At 39.9% G+C, this 21,113-nt stretch overlaps 1 protein-coding gene across 1 annotated transcript in view; it reads left to right on the plus strand.

Moving 5' to 3' along the window:
* igdcc3 (immunoglobulin superfamily, DCC subclass, member 3) overlaps positions 1 to 12,519 on the plus strand; it is a gene marked incomplete at its 3' end in the record, with an annotated part of 49,621 nt that extends 37,102 nt beyond the window's left edge. Inside the window, exons 7-14 of the mRNA XM_079217373.1 lie at positions 558 to 723; positions 7,782 to 8,029; positions 9,239 to 9,403; positions 9,625 to 9,813; positions 10,072 to 10,176; positions 10,809 to 10,944; positions 11,084 to 11,291; positions 12,394 to 12,519. Of these exons, the coding sequence (XP_079073499.1) occupies positions 558 to 723; positions 7,782 to 8,029; positions 9,239 to 9,403; positions 9,625 to 9,813; positions 10,072 to 10,176; positions 10,809 to 10,944; positions 11,084 to 11,291; positions 12,394 to 12,519 (1,343 nt within the window). The remainder of the gene's footprint in view (positions 1 to 557; positions 724 to 7,781; positions 8,030 to 9,238; positions 9,404 to 9,624; positions 9,814 to 10,071; positions 10,177 to 10,808; positions 10,945 to 11,083; positions 11,292 to 12,393) is intronic.
* Positions 12,520 to 21,113: the final 8,594 nt, after the last annotated feature.

The raw sequence follows: 21,113 nt of genomic DNA on the forward strand, positions 1-21,113 counted from the left end.
CTCTGCTGAAAGAATAATTTCATATGAATAAATCATTACCACAAATTGACCAAGCCTGTAGCATGGGATGAGACAAGACGTTATGAAACTACAAACTGCATCATTTAATTTTCATGTAAATGTGTTTGTTTTAAAGCACATTAGTCCCAAAGTAATGCTGTTGTTGATTGTCTTGCTCTCTTCCTTCCACTGTTATGCTCCTCTCTCTCTCTCTTTATTTATTTCCCTATACGCATCGATCTGGTGTCTTTTTTAATTCTGTGAATTTTCCCTGATTTATAGATTTCCAACAGTATTTATACAATACACCAATAATTCAGTACACTACTTATTTTTAATGAAAGACAGCTGCCTTACACACCTCGTGGGATCTTCTATTTCCCCTTTCTCATTCGTTCTCGCTCTATCTTGCTTTTCTTTCTCTGCAATTTTCTTTTTCATTTTTGCACCTCAAATCTTCCTGTTTGTTTCTCTACCACTGATTTATCTGGCACCCTGTCCTTTTGGTTGTAAGCCGAGGCCATCTTATCTGACTCGCTGTCTCCCTGCTCTTTCAGCTCCAGCAAAGTTTGTTCAAGCTCCGCAGTCTATCGCTCGGCCCATCGGCACCAACGCGGTCTTCACCTGCCAGGCTGAGGGCGAGCCTGAGCCCCAGCTCACCTGGCTGAAGAACGGGCAGATTCTGGAGCCCTGGGGACACGTCAAACTCAGGAACAACAACAGGTGAAAACGTTTTCCCTTTTAATCTTACGGAAATTAATTCATGTTCAAGGGTACCCACTGATTTGTCAGGTTGTGGAAAAAACAACAAAGCAAAACAATAGCCCTGCACTAAATACACATATGGTGAAGCTTTTTCAGTGTTTGTTGACACTGTCAGAAGTATTGTTTCCCCAAGCAACACAACGCCATAATCTGTAGTGTTGTTTAGCTGCGGAGAGGTCCAATCTTCTTGGCATCATGTTTTCTTTAGACTAATGCAGTGCTTACATCTCATGCACCAATCTACTGTCCATGTATTTATTTAGTTTTGGTACAACTTTCTAATGAGCATTATATAAAAGCATTGTACGTCTTTAATCATTGATAGATAGTTTATAGGCCATCAATAAGAGTAACTTTTAGGTTGCTAAGGTGTAAAAATGTCTTGTGGATGGTGTTTATCCTCCAACAAGACACTTGTCTTTTTAGCTCTTAAATTCATCAGCAAGATGAATCTAATGGAACAATTTATCTTGTCTTAAAAACATATTAACATGTGTAACTGTACACGTGATGGCTTGTGTGAAACCCACATGTGTTGATGAATGGATTACCAACATGTATAACTACATTTTTACCAAATAAAAAGAATAAACATAACCTGGCAGCAAGTTGTTGTTTCAGATCAGAAAGTGGACCAGTGATTTTATTATTACGAAAATAATCCATTGTGGAGGCCATCACATAATGCAAACTGTGATTAACAGAGCCCAGATTCCCCTCCAAACTCTGACTCCCACACACTCACTGTGTCCTCACAATGTTGGACCTAACTCACAGAAGAAATATGGATTTCAGTATTAAACGACTGCCTTAATCTGATCATTGGCATCATCAAATGCTCAATTTCGCCGTGTTTCTGTCGCTTCTAACGCGGCAGCTGCTGGAATTCACGCCTGCCAAGACATGAGACATGAGACAATTTATTTGTGCCTTTGTATGCGAGCAGCGTATTGACTGGATGTTGGAGGCTTTCCCATGGCAGTCTCCAGGAATGTCATGAGGAGGAGTACCCAGCAGCCAGCTCTGTTAGTAACCATTCTCAGCACCTCACAGTGTAAAGGTTGCATGTTACAGTGATTGTTTTCTGTGTTACAGTACTGTTTGTGTCAGTGGAGAGCTATCTTAGAGATAATATAGAGGAGTAAATACACGTTGGACCTACTTTTCTGCTCTGCTCTGCTCTGAGAAGCTGCTTATGAGTTGTACAGAATCTGATAACATGTCATGATTAATAGTTTTCCAGCACATGGTTTCAAGGCAATTGTCCGGTGTGTGTGTGTGTGTGTGTGTGTGTGTGTGTGTGTGTGTGTGTGTATGTGTGTGTGTGTGTGTGTGTGTGTGTGTGTGTGTGTACCGTTATACTCTATCCAACCAGTAAAGAAAGTTACTTTTTAGCAACCAACTATGTGTGCATGTTGTTATTTTTCATGAAAGAGAAATATGAAGTGAATATATTGAATTTGCACCAAAACAAATCCATACTCCGTAGCAGCGAGTGAAGGGAGCAGACCTCTCCATCGTTCACACACACTGCTCCACTCCCACTTGCCTCCACCAATCTATGTTTTTCAGAGAGATGGAGCGAGGGACTAACAAAGAAGGAAAGATGAGAGGGAAGAAATAAATGAGAGGCCGCACTTGGACGTAGAAAAAAAAATATATATGAGCGAGTGTTCAAAAGAGAAATGATGAGTCGGCAGGACAGGAGGAGCAATTGAAGAGAGAGAGAGCGAAAGATACAGCAGGTAGTCAGAGAATCACAATGTTTTTTTCACTTACCACCATTAGTGTATGCTATAGACCTGCTATAATGTGGATCTCATGCATCACAAAGCCTGCTCTGTGATTGGGTAAGGAGGCAGGCCTCAGCTGCAGATCTACCATTAGCTAATTATCTCATAAACTCAGCTTGTTGACCAGGAAATGCAGTCAGCCATTTAGAGAACAGAGCAGCCTCTTTTTACACTATGTAGATAAACTGTGAGGTGAGGAAGAACACATTACAGTACAATTCATTATCACAGTCTCTTATTTAATATCACTCTATTATTATCTAACCCTGTGTCCTACAAAATATTTATATACACATACTAGTTTTGCCAAATACTGCTCTCTGGACTGTGTTCGCTTGTAGCAAGTGCTGACAATTATTTTTATTAAGGATTATTCTGTAGATCTCTTTTTTTTATTAATAGATTCATGTTTTGGTATTTAAATAGTATAAAATATACATTACAAAAGCCTGAGTTGACGTGTTTGTCCGTCCAACAGTCCAAAACCTAAATTTATGTAATTTACTGTATTTGAAGTACAGTGAAAACCAGCAAATTCACATTTGCAAAAACATGTTTGTTGTTATAGTGGAGGCCCCGAAAAGTGGCAAAATAATGTGGCATAGCACACAATTTACCTCCTAAAGCTAGCCAAAACTAAATAATGATCTGCAAATGATATTCAACAGCCCACAACAACAATTGTATTATTTGATGTATATAAATATATATATATATATATAGAGAGAGAGAGAGAAAGAGAGAGAGAGAGAGAGATACTGGAAGCTTGTATATAGAGTCTTTATATAAGTGTAAATCGTGTTTGTGGTGGGAAAGACTGTGTGTCTATGTTTGTGTAAAAATATACATAAGCTGAGGTTTCACCCTTCAGCATCCCTCATGACGCTGACCTTCAAAAGCCAATCGGACAAGGGAAGGAAGGGGAATCGATTGGACATTTCATTCACACACACGCATGCACAAACATTAATCAAAAAGCAAGTGAGCCTTGTATGTGGACAAGTAGGCCTGCGGTGCATGCCATCATTCATTTTGTGCACATGCATAATCAAACATGAAAATTCACAAAATGTGTTGCGCCCTTTACACCTTGTCTGCAGGCACATGGTACACACAAACACACACAAGGGAGACACTGTGTTGTGAAACATTGCATGAGATGCGATGACGGTAGAGAGGAGCTGTTGGCTGCTTCTGTAAACAGACGCTGATGCTCTGGGTGAAGTTGTGTGTCTCAACAGGCCTTTGTACACACACCTGCACCTATGATCGGACAAAAACTCAAACTAAACAACAAACAACAAAAACACACGTTAGTGCAACCCCATTCATTATTGGCCCATGCTGACAAGTTAAAGCATGTTATTGTGGCTATTTGAAGCTGTTGCTAAATATATATGAAGACTTGCCTCACTCTTAAGTCTCTAAAGTTGACACATTTAATCATCCAACATGAAACCTGTGATCTCACATCAGTCTAATAAACGTAGAAATACAACCTTTGTTATTTTAAAAGTGATACTGTAACTGATGAAAAATTTAATTATTTCTTGTGGCGAGTGAAGGTAAGAGAGAAAGACCCCTTGAGACTTTTTTGTAATTTACACTCTTTTTCTCAATAATGTAGACGAGAATCCTTTTTACATTGGTGTAGAGAAAATGTAAGTTGTATAGTAAAGAAACAAACACTCTTCAAGTGTGTGTGTGTGTGTGTGTGTGTGTGTGTGTGTGTGTCTGTGTGTGTGTGTGTGTGTGCCGTGGTGTGTTTTATAATTGATGACCAACATCTGAAGGGACAGGCAACCCCACAAACCTGGACATTTCGTTGCGGAATCCTTTCAAAGGGTTTTCTTTTTCTTTTCTTTTTCTTCTCTTTCTTTTACCCAGACCTGCCTTTCTTGTTTGCGGCCCCTCTCTGTGCCCCACATCCCCCTTCTGCCCCCATTACAGAGAGCTGTGGCCTGGGCATTGGCCTTGACCTCTGACCCCGCCTGTAATCAGTCATATCCCTTGGCCCTTCCCTCCTCTCAGGCCACAGACAGCTCATTGCTCCTCCCCTCCCCCTGCTCCACCTCTTCCTCCTGTTCTCTCTTTGTCCCCATATTTCTTTCCCCTTTCCCTCTTGCTGCCCACGCTTGCTTTTGATGGGGTGCTGCTCAGAGGCAACGAAGCGTAAACATAGCCGAAGAGCAGACCATAAGCCCCACTGCCAACCACTCCCCTGGCCCACGACCTTATCCATCAATCTGTGCAATGACCTTGAACTGATGAGTAAATGATGGGGTCAACCTGTCAGGACAAGACAGCATGGCTTTGGAGCTCATGTAAGACAAGACAAGCTCAAATTTAGGCTAATCACCTCTTAAAATGCTTCTTCTCTCTCACTCAGTCTTTCCATCCTTCTTTTTTCCTCACACATTGTATGGATCTTTGATGGCCGAGCTCTGCTGTTGCATAAACTGAATGCCCAAACTATTTATTTGAAAAAGTATTTAAATTAAAAGTAAAAGAGAGGTCCATTGAAAACAAATTATTCTAAACATTCGGCATCCATCAGGTCTTCCCTGAGAAATATCCTGGTACAGAAAGAAATGTGTTTTACATTTCCAGCTTCCGCAGCAGAGTGGAAAAAAAGTAACACCTACTTCAAACGGAGACACTGCTCCTTATTTGCCCAATTATTTTTAGAAAGTGTCCAAAAGCACCACGGTATCTGCTCACCAAAGTGAAACCAAAATACAGAATCTTGTGGAGTACAAAGTCATAGCCAAAAAGAAAACACTATCAATAAAAAATGTAAGAATCATATATTCTGATACTCTAAATAAACCACTAAAGCTTTTATTCTTGAATTTGGAAAGGAAGTTTTGACAGTAGGTGTGGAATTTCATAAATTCAGCAGGATCCGTCTGCGCGTAACCAGCGTGTGTGCCCATGCATGCATATGTGGGTAAGCGCACATGCGGTCAGATGCTACTGTACCTTTGGAAACAAGCAACGTCTTGTGAAATGTCCCTGCATTCCCCTCACACACTCAGGAGGCCCGTCCAGGCCCGGTGGCATCGGGGAAGTGCGTCCCTGGGGGCCTCTTTGCTGCCTCTGTGGCGTCTGGTCAGGGCTGCCTGCCTGCAAACACTCCATCCATCGCTGATATGAAAGGCTGTCAGAAATGTGATGGTTGAGTAGCGAGCTGAGGGCTGGCGACTGCTGCCAATTCCGGGGTCAGAGGTGAGATTGGCTTGGAGAGGGTAAAATACAGAGGGCCTCTTTGACCTGATAATTATCCAGATTGAATCCACCTGGCAGACCAGAGAGAATAATAACTCCTCTACCTCGCAGCCAATTCTGACCCAGATTAGAAAAGTATTGTAATTGTATCCCAGTACATCAATTTTGAAAAGGAAATGGAATAATTCACTTCTCCATCCTGCCCGCTGACCCAGAAGAGCACCCTCTATTCTTACAAATCCATCCTCACAAACCACGCTGAGGCTTGGACGACTTCTGTCCAGAGCTGAAAGGCCACTTTCCTCATGTGCCGTTTCACAGGTCCAGAAGGTCGACATGACAGACCACGAAGACCGCACATGGCTGACATGTTGTTCTTTCTATGAATGGCGTGCTTTTCCTTACAGGATGGTCCTGACATTTCGCAATTAATTTTGATTTAATACACAGACCAACCTGTCAATCAAAGAAAGACGACAACCGGTTCGACGGGTTTTTACGAACTGCAAGTGGCAGATTAGGCGGGATGCTGCAGGATATGTTGAACTCCTGTGGCATTCAATTCTTGTTAAAGCATGAGAACTCAAAGCCAGAGGGGTTTCTTGCCTTTATTAGAAAAATGCTTCAGCTCTGTTCAAATGGCATTGTCATGTCGTTGTCATGTCATTGTCATGCCATTGTATCTACTTCAAGTAGAGAATAGGGACAAAGATACAACTCAAGCCCTTCCACATTTCTAAAGTATTCATTATGTGTGTTTTCACTTTTCTCCAACACATATTATATCTTAAATACAGAAAAAATGACCTTGGTATGAAAATGGCATGGAGTAAGTTTTGCACTACAGGGTGTCATTTCCATAGTGTGTTCAATGATTTATTTTTCCTTTTGCCTTCGGACAAATAAGTGGAAAACATATTCTCGTCTAATAACACCTACTCAACATGTACACATATACACACACACACAATGCTTATATTTATTCTAAAACAAACGATGGGTCCGGAGGGAAAAAGAAGCTGAGATACAGTAGATAGACAAAGAGCGTTGAAGTACAATAGTGAGGAGCAATGGTTGAAAGAAAGAATATACAGTGAAGCCCTTGAGTGTGGGAGGTTTTATGTGTGTGTGTGTGTGTGTGTGTGTGTGTGTGTGTGTGTGTGTGTGTGTGTGTGTGCGTGTGCGTGTGTGTGTGTGTGTGTGTGTGTGTGTGTGTGTGTGTGCGTGTGCGTGTGTGTGTGTGTGTGTGTGTGTGCTAACTGCTGCTCTCTTTGTGGCTCTATCTTTTATTTACTCAAACACACACATACAAACTCAAAACCTTATTTAAGTACAGGTAATTCATTTTTGGGTGCCAAGTCACAAGTTACTTTGCAGGCGGAAAACCTAAACAATACAATTTGATGCTACAGATGAAATAGTTATTTTTTGGATTTGTGATTTGGGGAAATACAAATGTGTGACTTTGGGCTATATAAAATGAATTAAATTGAATTAAAAGGTTTACTGTAATACTATATACAGAACACAATAAAACAATAGTAAAATACATACACTTCTAAATATGCACCTTATACGTTGGTGCTGGTAAGCACTAAATGCTTTATAGCTATATATACAGATTAAAATGTGAAGCAATTGTCATGTGCAACAATAATGTGACACTGTGACACAATGAGTACTTCGTACTACTTTGGTAATGAAACATTGAATGACAAGTACTTTAAAAAAATAACTATTAAACAGTAATATTTAACTTTTGGACTTGCAAAATACTTTTGATTGCTCACATACAGTCGTATACAGTCTACTGAAGGTATATATATATATATATATATATATATATATATATATATATATATATATATATATATATATATATAGTATATACATGTCAGAGAAACTAAACTCCACAATTTCCTTTCTTTCTTTCTTTCTTTATTTCTTTCTTTCTGTCTTTCCTGTTGCACTTCTCCTCTCCTTCTCTTCTCACAGCACACTGACGATATATGGTATTAGCCAGGATGACGAGGCTATCTACCAGTGTATCGCTGAGAACAACGCTGGCTCCACACAGGCCAGTGCTCGCCTCACCGTGCTCTGGGCTGATGGACTGCCCGGTGAACCCACCCATGTGCAGGCCGAGGCCCTCTCACCCACCAACATCCAGGTGTCCTGGAGGGAGCCCGATCAAAACACCCAGGACATCATCGGTTATGTGCTCCACATCCGCAAGACTTCAGGTGGGTTGCACTCAAGACCTAAGTAGTTATAAGTCATCAGAAAATTTGACCGTGTCAAAAAGCTGATGAAGATAGATGGCAGTGACATTAACAGCGAGGGTCCCAAATCACAGAAACAATTTGCGAACATTGCTTACATGCAGATCACAAATTGCCCTTTCCACAAATGATTGTCACTCTCCTCTTTCATGCTTTGTGTGGTGTTCCTTGTGATTAATCGAATGTGTCAAAATGACACACAAGGAAATTATCGAGTTTTGCAAGTTGCAGTTTGCATCTTGCAAATGTGATGAAACGGGCCACAGACGAATATACACACACCTATTAACGGTCTCTGTTGTAGATTATGAAAACTATGATAAATGCACCATTTATAGTATTTCCCATCAAATTTATATGACTTTCATTGGTAGATGCTTTTGTTTACAGTATTAAGAAACAGCAGAAGGGAAATGCATCAAGCAACTAAAAGTGTGTTCAGTGCTACAGTGTAAGTCCCCACACTCCACTATCCAGATGGATATAATAAGGACTAAAAAAACTAATTTTACCTTGGGATCCATATGTGTACAGTACCAGTCAAATGTTTGGACACACCTTCTCGTTCGTCCAAACTTTTGACTGGTACTGTATACTATTGGTATGATGCTCCCTGTGTGTGTCCATACATGCATAAGTGCATGCTTGTTTATGCGCATGCAGTGTGTTTGTTTATGCCTTTGGGCAAACATATGGGTGTGTGTATAATTGTGTTTTTTTGTGCCGAGGGTCTCGTAGTGCCAGCTGCTGTTCTCCTCAGTAGTTCTATAATAATAAGGATCCAAGATCCAAGATGATATGGCCCAATAGGTTGAGGGCTGGAGGTGGATATTGGTATGATTGGTTGTCTCCGGCTTGAGAGCAATAAAAATGCTTTAACACATCCTTTGCAACTCCCCTTTTTACCACCTCCATCTCCCAACTCCACCCCTGCAATCCAGCCAACCATCACCATTTAGTTCAAACTAAATTAGCTATTAACTAACAGATCTGCTCTGATAAAAACCAGTGAAATGAGCAATAATCATAAAATAATGACAGAAACCGATTGTATTTATTGTGTCCTCTCTTGATCCCATGTTCCATCACTTTAATGGATACCCTTGCTTTTCTTTTCCTGTTAATTGCATTCTTTATCCTCTTTTACCTCCTCCATGTTTCCTCCTTCAGACCCAGCGGAGATGGAGTATGAGGAGGCCGTCAGTAAGGTGACGCTGCAGCAAACCATCAGGGACCTGGAGCCCTCCACCTATTACACCTTCTACGTTAAGGCCTACACATCCCACGGGGCCAGCAAACAATCAGACAGTGTCACCGAGCGCACTAATGGGGAGGGTGAGCTGGAAGCAGAGCATACACACCAACACACTCACCCACAAAACCTATTTTTCACCAATAATGGACATAGATATGAAAGGTTGGCAGTGTAAAAAAACAAGCAAAATGTTTTACTGCACATGAGATCTCATAACTTAAGCTGCAAATAAAAGCTGTAAGTGCTGCTGCTATCTTATTGTTATACAACTTTAGTTGACAGTCTGTATTTTATGTTGCAGTGCCAGCACCTCCTTCCGTCTACACCAAGGTGGTGAACAGCAGTGTTATACAAGCAAGGTGGGAACCTTCCTCCAAGATGGGCCAGCATCAAGGCTTCAGACTGTATTACAGAAGAGTGCACACACTGCTGTTCACTGGTCCCATCACATTCCCTCGCAACGTGACCCAGTACAACATCACTCAGCTGGGTGAGACCTGTAGTTTCTTAGAACTACAACTTATTGTGTCATAGCTTTATTTAACTGGTCTAGCTGTTTCTATGAGCTTAATTGCCATTGTAATCTTCATTAAATGAGCCACATTGATAGTGTGATCTGGGCTTGTAAACGTGCATTTAATAATCACTCTGTGGAACTGTGCTGAAGATTGACTAAAAACACACTCTTACCTCAAGAGGGGTGTGCTTCATGCATTAACTTACCATATTTTCCTGTCTTTTTGTCCAGATCCTACACTGGTCTATGAGATAAAGCTTCTTGCATTCAACGAACACGGAGACGGCAACGCCACCTTGCGATTGGTTTCACTTCGGGAGGCGGTGGAGAAATCTGGTGATTGTCTTACAAAACCAAACAGAGCCACGTGCAGCTACACCACCAGTGCATCCAGGTTTAATGTGCCTCACTGAGTCAAGCTAACCATCACAGACACATGCCCAGCTCGCTGACATAGTGTTGAAGTTTGAGCACACATCTACAAAATCCACATCTTAGAACTAGTGTTAATATATTATGATTTGAGTGATTTGACATTTAACCTGTTTGACTCAATGTATAATTAAAGTTTAAAAAAAATACACATTGAAAACTCCCAAAAATATTGATATCAGGGGAAAAATGATGATGTCTGAACATCCCTGAGAAAATCTAATTTATTTTGGCTCCAAAACAACAGAGGAAGCGTTTAAAAAGAAAAGAGTAGCTTCAGCCTCAGATGGAGAAACTGTGTAAGACAGCATTCAGAAGAGAATTCACTCTTTTGCATCGAACTCTGACCGTTTCCAGTGCTTACTTCAAACATCTTTGGGACATCAATAGTTAGGAATTAGAGAACAGCCAAAGTGTTGAAGGAGTAGTTTAGACTTCTTCAACTGACCCAGCCTGAGGTTCTGCTCTCCAACAGTATAGTCTTGTTTGCACAAACCTTTGTGGTGGTTTGACTGAGTTTTCCTGTATCTTCTCAGTGTTGGACGCCCCATGCGACTGTGTGAAAGATGAACAGAGCAAAACTTCCGCGACAGGCATCATAATCGGCATTCACATCGGAGTCACCTGCATCATCTTCTGTGTGCTCTTCCTCGTCTTCAGCTACCGCGGCAGGTCAGTACCAACGTGACAGTAACAAAAGGTCCCAATGGAATAACTTGCCAATAATTTTTGTTGAAGGTAATTGTCATGTGGTTATCATGCGCGTGCAGCTGACAAAAGTTTTATGTGTGTGTGTTCATGTAATCCACAGGTTAGTGATGTGTAAGACGGTTCAGGCCACTCCCCAGGCGAGGCACAGCGCAGTGTTGGAATCCTCTTCCTCTTCCCAGGGGGCCTCTGGGCAGAACGGGGCGGCCAGGAGAAAGATGGAGGTCAATGGCAGCGCTGCAGGGAAGAAAGTGGCCGACAGCAACGAGCTGGAGAGACTTTTCACTCAACCCACACAAGATACATGCATGGTGAGGCCTGATGATAAGAAATGAAGTGAACTGGAAGCCATTATGTGTTATAGATGAAGATATTTTAAAGGTAGAAGAAGGTTTATTTCAGCTTGGGTTATATATATTGTTATTGATATAGAATATTCTTGTATCTTCGGCCGTCTACGACAAAATTATAACCCAAGCTTGCTGTTATCCAGCCCAGCCTACAAAAATCCGCCCATACTTGTCGTAGTTATGAACATTCATGGTTTTCCTGTTGAGAGATTATTAACAACATCACAGGTGAGCTCACATATCATTTTGACTCCAAATAAAGTCTGCGCTAGTTCATTTTTTTAAGGATATTCTGATCACTCGTGTTTCTTGCCCCGCTGGACCATTTCTCAGCTATGTTGCTACATTCTAACATCTCAGAAGTTACTTTTGTGAGTGTGTAGTTTTATTGTAACTGATATAATTGATGCCAGGACTGCAAACATATAATCCATGCTAGAATAGAAATGTAGTTAATACAAGTGTTATACTTAAATTAAATTTAAAAAAAACAGCTCCACAGACATATTTATTCCATCAGAAAAACTGTGTTTTGCAGCATTGAAAACATCAACATTGTTTTTTTCCTGCCTTGCTTTCTTTGAATGCTGCTTCTAAATGTCTCTCCTTCTTTTATTCATCATAACCCAAACAATTGGGCAAAAAAAGGAGAAAGGAAATGATTCACAACATAACAGTACAGTAGAAAACAACAACACAATAAAACAGGATAAAATATGTTCTACATAAAGTAAAGGTGTAAGCTGCATCTACAGTCTGTTTATAATGCCTCCATAATAGTCTGATAAATGCACCAAAAAAACGACATTGAAGAAAAGTAGTAACTCAGAGAATAAAGAAGAGCCTTAACTGCACTAACGTTGTTTATTACACAACAAAGAAGCAGGGCATCCTGCTGGCTAGGAATCATGCCATGTGTAACGACAGATTTCTGGCCAGGGACCTTTGTTGTTTATTTGCTGTCTATTTCTTTTCTCTGCCTCTATCTGTGGGCCAAAATGTCCAATGAATGATTTAAATGCACTCTCCATGTAACCCTATTTAATTATGCATGTGCTTTCAGTCCGACTCCTACGTGCTGAACAACACCCAGCTGTCTACGATACCGCTGGACAAGTTTTCGGTGGAGCGAGAGACGCAGTTCCAGGAGCCTCCTCCAGCGGGAGCAGGTCGGCAGGACCAAGGCTGATCATGTATGAAGGCCGATTCACAGGACGCTGCCCACGGTGTCCACTTAGACTCTTCTCTCACTCAGGTTGACAAGTCTTTCCTTTCAAATCTAGGATTGTATATCGGAGTGTTTTGGGCTTGAGGTTTGGGAGAGCTCTCTTCTGACGGACGGTTGATTCAAGCCAGGCAGACCAGCTAAAAACATTTTTCTTTTGTTTTTTACAAATTGGTCTTCTGTTAATGTGGTGTTGGGCAGCACACATAATGTCCTTCTTCTACAATGATGATTTTATTTTTAAGTGGTTGTACGTTATTGGTTATATCTCTACTTCTCTGTGGAGGTCAAAGACTCCTGCTGCCTGCTCTCACCTACCAATGATTCCACCTTCTCGCACACAGAAGACCTTTAGCCTTCGTCCAGGGATTTCGATGTGTTCTGTCTCAGGACTTTGTTTCAGTGATATCAACGTTTTGTTATGCGTTCTAGGCCTTCATACAGGCAATAGACTTGGCTGTTTGAACCTTTCTATTCAACAAAAACCTACCTCAGCCGGAATGAATGTCTAGAGGGAAGCTTTTCAGGACTTTACCTTCCTCTGTGCTCACAATTACTCTACATGCGGAGGAACTGATTGGTTTGAAAATTACAGGATCGGGTGCCGCACTACCTCAGATGTCAGGAATCTTCTCTCTTCTTCTTGTCGAAGCAAAACGAACAAAAAGTATCCAACATAAAGCACTTCCAAATGCTGATGTTAATGTTCTACCTCAAAATAACAATGTTAATGTTGTCACTGTTGTTGTTGTTGTTGTTGTTTGTCTGTTTATTGCATAATGAAAAACCCTCTTTTACCCCCTCTGTGAAATCCTGGCTTCCCTCTGTTGATGAATATGGTGTTTGTAGATACAATGTCAGTACCTCATGCAAGTTGACAGACTGATAATACGTTGTATGAATTACAGTATGTTGGGACGATGAATTATGCGGTTACATTGTAAGCCTTTTTTTGTTTTACATAACTATTTGCCACTCAACGAGACGTGATACATATTGTTTAATTGGACAAGAGGAAATCCAATACGTTTAAAAAATTATCCATGATTGATTTTTTTGTATATTTGTATGCGCAGATGTGTTTTATTGATTTAATTAATGTTTTCATACAGATGTGATGTTTGTATAAAAAAAAAAAATATATAAAAAAAAGCAGAAGAAGAAAAAGAAGCACAAATCTTATCAAAATGTCCCAAGTGTATTAACTTCAAGGAATAGTTTGACATTTTGGGACATATGCTGTGTCTCTGTGTTATCCATAAAGCTACATTATAGCGGGTAGGCATTAAGCCTAGCTTTGCATGTTCAGAAAAGGACGTAACTTTCCCTAAAATTACAAAATGTTATATTCTCATTACTGTTTGAGCACAAATTAAACAAATGAGTTGTTACATACATTATTATTACATATTATACGTAATTTGTGAGCTGTAGAGGAGCTGGTATTGTGAACTTTGGCAAGCTGTTTCTCCCCGCTTTAAGTATTTGTGCTAAGCTAAGTTAATTGCTTCCCAGCTCTATATTCATACTTAGTTTGACATGTGTGGGGGAAATGTGTATTTATTCTTGGTTAGATGAGACATTACTCTCATGTCAGCAGAAAGTTAGCAAAGCTTACCATAACAGCTGGGAACAGTGGTGTTGATCTTCTCAAAAAGCAAGACTGTGTTTCTCAAAATATTCAACTATTCCATTGATTTAAATTGACTGCAGTGTATTTCTAACCTCATTCTGGATATGTTTTGCTGCAGTGCTCTTAGTGATTTTGATTTCACGTCACATTATCTGCCTCCTTTCTAAAACAAAGTAGTAGCCTTTCAGACTTACGGTGCTCAGGAGACATTACAGTTGCTGATCATGCTTGACTATTGTTAGTCTCTTCCCAAAACCACAACTCCCTCCTGTCAACACTGACGCGTTAAAGTGCTTCAGGAACACCGTGTATATAATATCGCTGGATGTTGGCGACCACAGACAGAGCGCTGGCTAAGGGAGATAGACGTGGTTGGGTGGCTCCACTATCACAGGGCTTCTCTCTCCAGCCCTCTGCTCTGTGTTGTCACAGACTGTACAGGACTTTATCTGATGCATTATGGTTACCTACCTCAACCCTGTTGTTGGCCTTGATCTCAGGTCTTAATGAAGGAAACATACAGAGTATGAACAATGGAGTAGAGGGATACACCCACATATATAAATGTATATATTGCAATTGTTGCTACATGCTGGACAGACAGAAAGGGACAGTACACAAACAATGGAGGGAGAACTTTTTAGGATCTTTATCTTGTGCACTAACTATTAAAGCAGTTCAAGTTCATACATAGTTTTTAGTGGATGTGAATGTGTAACCTTGGTTTTCAGATTTTTTTTTTCACATCACAAGCTTTTAACTTTATTTTTTTCTCACTGGTGTTTGACTTTGTATCCTCTGTTGAAAGTTTATACATGAATAAGTTAACTGAGAAATGGAAAGTGGATGGCAGTAACAAGTTATAGTTGTTATTGATTTGCATCTCTGGCTCCCAAACCTGAGCGTGAATCAGGATTACCTCAACTATGCTTCATTCACGTGATATCGTACAAAGTGTTTTTATGAGCAGTCGAGTTCAGATCAATTTAAACTTGTGAGTCATTTTTTTGAAAGGTTTTAGTTTAATTTACCCCATCCGTTCGCCATGCCTTTACTGCTTAATTTGAGTGACAAACATTACTTTGCATTTTGCAAAGTCGGCAAATAACTTTACTTTTGTTGTTGCTTTTTACATACAGCCAAAATTCCTTACAATACCTCTCAGATAGTCTGACTCACATGATGTTGACTGTGGGTATAAGTCTGCCTTTGGCGGCCTATTTCAAAAAGAAAAAAAAGGCATATTCAGTTTAAATCTCTTATTTTGAAATTGAAGCAGTTGTTGGCATTTCAGCATTCTCTTTGCCTCCCACTATCTGCGCTTTATATTTTGCAAGGGCAACGTGCTGAGCTTAAAGAAATACAAACAAGCCAGACCATATTATTTTTCCCCTGTAGAAATATGAGAATGTGTGTAGTCAGATCTTGAGACAACCTGTCAGATAGTTTGGTATGTTCGCTTTGCACACTTGACAGCTTTCTCCATTTTACATTAGCAAAGATAAAAAATCTCCAGTTTACTGAGAGGCAGCAGAGCATGTAATGACTTAAATGGGGATTTCAATATACATTGATTCTTTTCATTTATAAGTAGCTATACACTACTTGTATGTATCTGGTTTCACACAACACAACTATAATCCTGGCTATCTAAATAGTGTGACGACACGGCTAGCATCTTGGGCTAACACGGGAATAACTGCAGGTTTTCCAGGTTTTCCCATTGTGCGGACATTGCGTGAAGGCAGCATAAGGACTAGTGAACAAATGGGAAAATATTTTTCAAATTATATATTTCAATAAATGTGGCTCTATTCAGTATTGTATCTTCTGATTGTCCACAACATCCCATGTGAGGGTTGTTTCTGTCCCCACAGCAGAGAATCACCTGCCATCTTTGTTAGTTCTGCAACCTGAATTATACACAGCTTCCATTCTAGTGATCATCTTAGGTACTATAATGTTATGCCTTTTAAATTTATTTGTTCATGCTAATTCGGTTGCAGACTTTCTTCTTGCATCCATTTATTGTATTTAATTGTATGCCTTGGTGTTAATATCATGTTACAATAATGGTGCTTGTCAAAATAGCAGAACAAATGCTTGAATCTAAATGTCTCCAACTTGTATATTTATTAACTACCAGTGGGATATGTTCTCTCCAGGCTGCTGCAGCCTTAATCAGTGTTTACTTTTTAGAGTAATTTCACAACAAGTGGTGTTTTCCTTCCTTCTTTCCTTCCTTCCTACCTTCCTTCCCTCGGTGTAATTTAGGGTTAATCTCCTGCAGGAAATTGTCCACATCTCACCCGTACCAGTTTTAGTGCCATGCTGTTTAACCTGATTCACTGGTAATGTGGTGCAGTGACGATCATGTTTACGTGATTAGACTGTGATAGGTCAGGTTGTCGTTTTGCTGTATAATATAAACATCTGTGTGATTTAACAGAGCCCTCAAAGCTCTTCTCGCTGACGGACTGGTGCTGTACCTCCATCAGCAGAAGGGAACAGGTAATCCCTTCGCTAACACAGTCAATGAAAAAAAGGGGCCTTCGTGTGATATATTCTGCAGCTTTGGGAAGTGCTATATCACCAAACTCTGCTCCTGTCAGTTAGCCAGCCTCCTTTTTTATTTGTTCAAGAATCTTGACCTCTGGACAGAGAGAGTGTGTACTCAGGGACTCTCTGATCCTCTTAAATGTGCATCAGCAGGTCGTACTTGGCCGATTTTTGAATTCTGCTTTGTGCCCAGTCCAGACACCTTTTCTGTCAGGGATGCTTCTTTGCTGGCCATTTACTTAAAAAAGAGAAAGTGTTGACAGGATGATGAGCATTTAACATTATGTCCCCTGTTTGGCCACTCCGCTAGAAACAGAAAGGGGCAATTTCTCAGAAAATAGTTCAACAGCTTTTTTTCATAAAAAAGGTGATGAAAACAAGGATAGAGATTATGCATTAACATGAGGTTATGACTTCTGTGGGGAAATAATCTGTGACAACTTCAGGGAAATCACATGTAAAAGCAAACTTTCTCAGTGGAAGATTACTTAGAGCCTCTAAATCCTTCACAAATCTGCCTGGATTACCTCAGAAGTGATCGACTTCTATGATTATGTGTCTCGCTGGAAATGTGATAGCTAAAATGCTTCTGTAGTTCTGTACATGCTGAAACAATTATTCAATCAATGGGTAGAACAATCTATTTAACATTTAAGTAATTTTTCAAGCACAAAAGACAAAAAACATCCATTTCAAAACTTAAAAATTATGATAATTTGCTAATTTTTTGATGTGATGGTAAACTGAATATTTGAGGTATTTTAGATAAACAAACGTTTCAAATAAGTTATGTTGAGCTTCATATAATTGTTGTTTCTCACTTTTTTCTGACATTTTGTAGACCAAACTAATAAATTAACTAACTAAGAAAATAATAGGCTGATTCAATGATAACAAATGTAAATAATCATTGGTTGCAGCTGTAATCTTTTAATTCTCCTCAGGTTCTTACAAAGAAGGCGTCCTGGACTGGGCATATGTAGGATTTATTTTACATTGCCAGTGCATGACTCTAACTGTCTTATGCATTAACTTAACACGGGTGACCAGATTGAAGGGGCTAGATTGACATTGTCTCTGTGTAGTGTCTGTTATAGATGTACAATGCTGGAACTCAATGGTTGATCTCAATGGCGAGGATGTTTTGGGTAACCTGGAATATTCTCACTCTGGTTTCTCCAAAAATCCAAAGTCAGATGCTATTAGCCTCTGCCTGAAATATCCTCACATGATGTGGTCGTTGTGGCACAAATGATCATTCAATTGTGAATTAATGACATTTTCAATGCATTTATCTCTAGGGTTTTCTGCTCTGAGACCCTGGTGACTGTACATGTCAATTAATGCTGAGTTTAAGGATTTTCCAAGTGGTTTATACTCTTGTCAAATGGTAATTTATTGTAAATGTACTTTAATGTTTGAGATCAGTATTATATTTTATATACCTCTGTCAAGAAAGCAGACTGAATCTGATGTGTTCAAAGGTAAACATACAGTAGATCTGCATGAGAAACAAGCTAACCTGTTATTTGAGATGAAATGAAAAGTGTTAGTTAATCCTTATTGGACTTGTGATGGTAGCACTGTGATATTTAGCCAAATAATGGAAAAATAATGTTGTGATCTCAATATGGTGCTATTGATGGTCCCGTCTCACATTGTCGGTCAATCTGTTTTGATGTGTATTGATGAAAATAGACTGAGTGACATTTTTCCAGTGACAAATCTGTCTTGCCCTCGCTGATGCCTGATGATCACCTCATCCTCATCCTGTTCCCACCAGTTATCCTCACATGAGTGACTCGAGGTGAGGTCCTGTCAGTCCTGTTACCTTTTAAAAATGACGAGTTGTTTTCATTTTCCTTCACAAACCATCTTTGCCTGAGGAGAATGTTTGTTCTGTATTGATGTTGCCATTGTGCTCTAAAGCTGTTCGCTCGTACGTAATTTGTTCACCTGAGTAGATTCTACTCCGCAGGTGATCGACCCCCTACACCTGTCCTGTGACGTTAGTGTCAAACATAAAAGTCAATAACAGCTTGTCTGTAAAAACATCATAGTTTAAGCAACATGCATTGTAAAATCTTCCTATATAGAGGACCACATTTGTGTTTGTGATTCACAGTCTAAGCTCCACTCTTGCAGCACTGCAGGCAAGAGTATTTAGTCTTAAAGGGAAAATGATGCCAATATATTGTTGCCATATGAAAGCATGTAGGTGTAATATTATTTGACCTGCTCTTGCCCATGTTGCTGGCTTTCATCAGGAAATGTATTCATGCATAAAACAGGAACTGATGTGAGATTAGTTTAATCATTAAAGCTGACAGTTGAACGTGGTTTAATTGGCCAAGCTAAGCATTGGATCTTTCCACCATCTCCAGTTTGTAGGAGGTGATTAGAAATGTGGTTTCAAGGCTGTGTAGATGTTTTTTTCTTAATCTACAGCTGCCGATTTAAAACCAATGAGGAGAGCGAAAACAACAACACAAATGCAAAAATCTACAATGTGAAACCAACAAAACTTGTGTACAGTCTTGTGTACACTTCTTGTACAGTCTTTTCAGTTCCTGAGACACATTGACTTGATTTTATACTGAAAGAATCACTGTCTTCTTTTCAAGTAGAATTTGTGACTGCAACAAAAGCCATTTTATTCTCAGTAGAGTTGCTTTTTCTGGTACTACAGTTCATTCAAAACGAGTAAAACTTATATTTTATCAATGCAGTTTTATTATCATTTTAAAATCCTACAGGGTTCAAATGTGGTGTCAACCTGAAACCAAAAAACATATGCAGTAGTGTAGACTACTTGTTATTGACAAAACAAGCCTCATTTGTAGTGTTACCTGCGTTCAATTCACTGATCGACCAGTTGGATGGAACAAAGGAAGCACAAATCTGTACAGCAAGGCCATTATCACACATCCACCCGTCAGTCACTGTGTCTGTCTTTTACTGTTGCTGTTTCTGTCTGCTGTTACTGTTTCTCCCACAGTTCTAATTCAGGTCAACACATATCTTAGAGTATTGTCAGGGATCACTATTGTATGTTTTCACAAAGTTGTGTTGTTACACTCTCTAGACCAAGGTGTTGAAGTTATACATCTGTATACATATCCACATAGACAGTGTGTACTGTGTGTGTGTGTGTATGTATGTGTAAAAAGGCAAAATAGACCATATTAGTGGTTTGTATTGTTTTAGGGTTCATTGTGCAAAAGATAAAAAAACAATAACAATAATAATAAACTAGCTCTAGAAATAATAAATCCAGAGACTTTCTTTATTCCACGTGTGCATGTGTGTGTGCGTGTGTGTGTGTGTGTGTGTGTGTGTGTGTGTGTGTGCGTGTGCGTGTGTGTGCGTGTGTGCGTGTGTGTGTGTGTGTGTGTACGTGTGTGTGTGTGTGTGTGTGTGTGTGCGTGTGTGTGTGTGTGTACGTGTGTGTGCGTGTGTGTGTGTGTGTGTGTGTGTGTGTGTGTTCCTGGGACTTGAGCTTGGTGGATAAAGAAGCGTTATTTACAGCACAGATGTGTTTGCTTGCTTCCTGCCTGCAGTCCACTGAGATGCAGCAGATCAATCGGGTGCAGGCTTCTTCTCTCCCTCCCGACTTTACCGTACTGTTTTTCTGTTCAGCACATTAACTCATGGCCTGCTGGACAGACAATAAGTATTGAGCTTGAAGCCCAGAGCTGCCGGTCGATGAAGGTTGGTGCCGGACTTCTAATCACTGTGAATCCCAATACATGATTGAACTTCAAGACAAAGGGGGAGTCCAATATGGATCCACTTCCTCTTTCTGGTTGTCTCTCTTCAGGGTGAGGCATTTGTGGATAATTCCAGTTTATTTTTATTGTTTTGCCCATCGTTCCTTTTTGGTAATGATCTGAGAATACAGCAACATCACTATAAAGAAGTCCAGTGATTAAACAAACTCGCAGGTCAGCCAAACCTATTAGGAAGAGGAAATGAAGGTTGATGGTAACATTATTTGACGAAACAAACGTGTCCTTCAGATGTTTTGCAGATGTAGAAATGTACATTTTCCTGAGCACTTAACGGACTTATCATCCATTTTGGCTTCAAAGTTAAAATTTAAAGATTGTTCTTAATATTAGTTAAATTATTGCATAAACATCCATCATCCATCACAAATTACTCACTGACTTACTCACTGACAGTGGCCTAGTCCTTCGACCTTTAGCATTAATAGTATAATTAAGTGGTTTACACAACCTGACCATCTGAATGCTTGTTTTTTGTATGTTCTTTGCAGCAAATTATCTTGCAGGGTGCTCTGTTATCATACTCAATAGAAACAATGGCCAAAGCTACGAATCCTAAGCATCTCCGCAACTCCCAA

The sequence above is a fragment of the Taurulus bubalis genome (genome assembly GCF_910589615.1).
Source record: "Taurulus bubalis genome assembly, chromosome: 4".
Lineage (NCBI taxonomy): Eukaryota > Metazoa > Chordata > Actinopteri > Perciformes > Cottidae > Taurulus > Taurulus bubalis.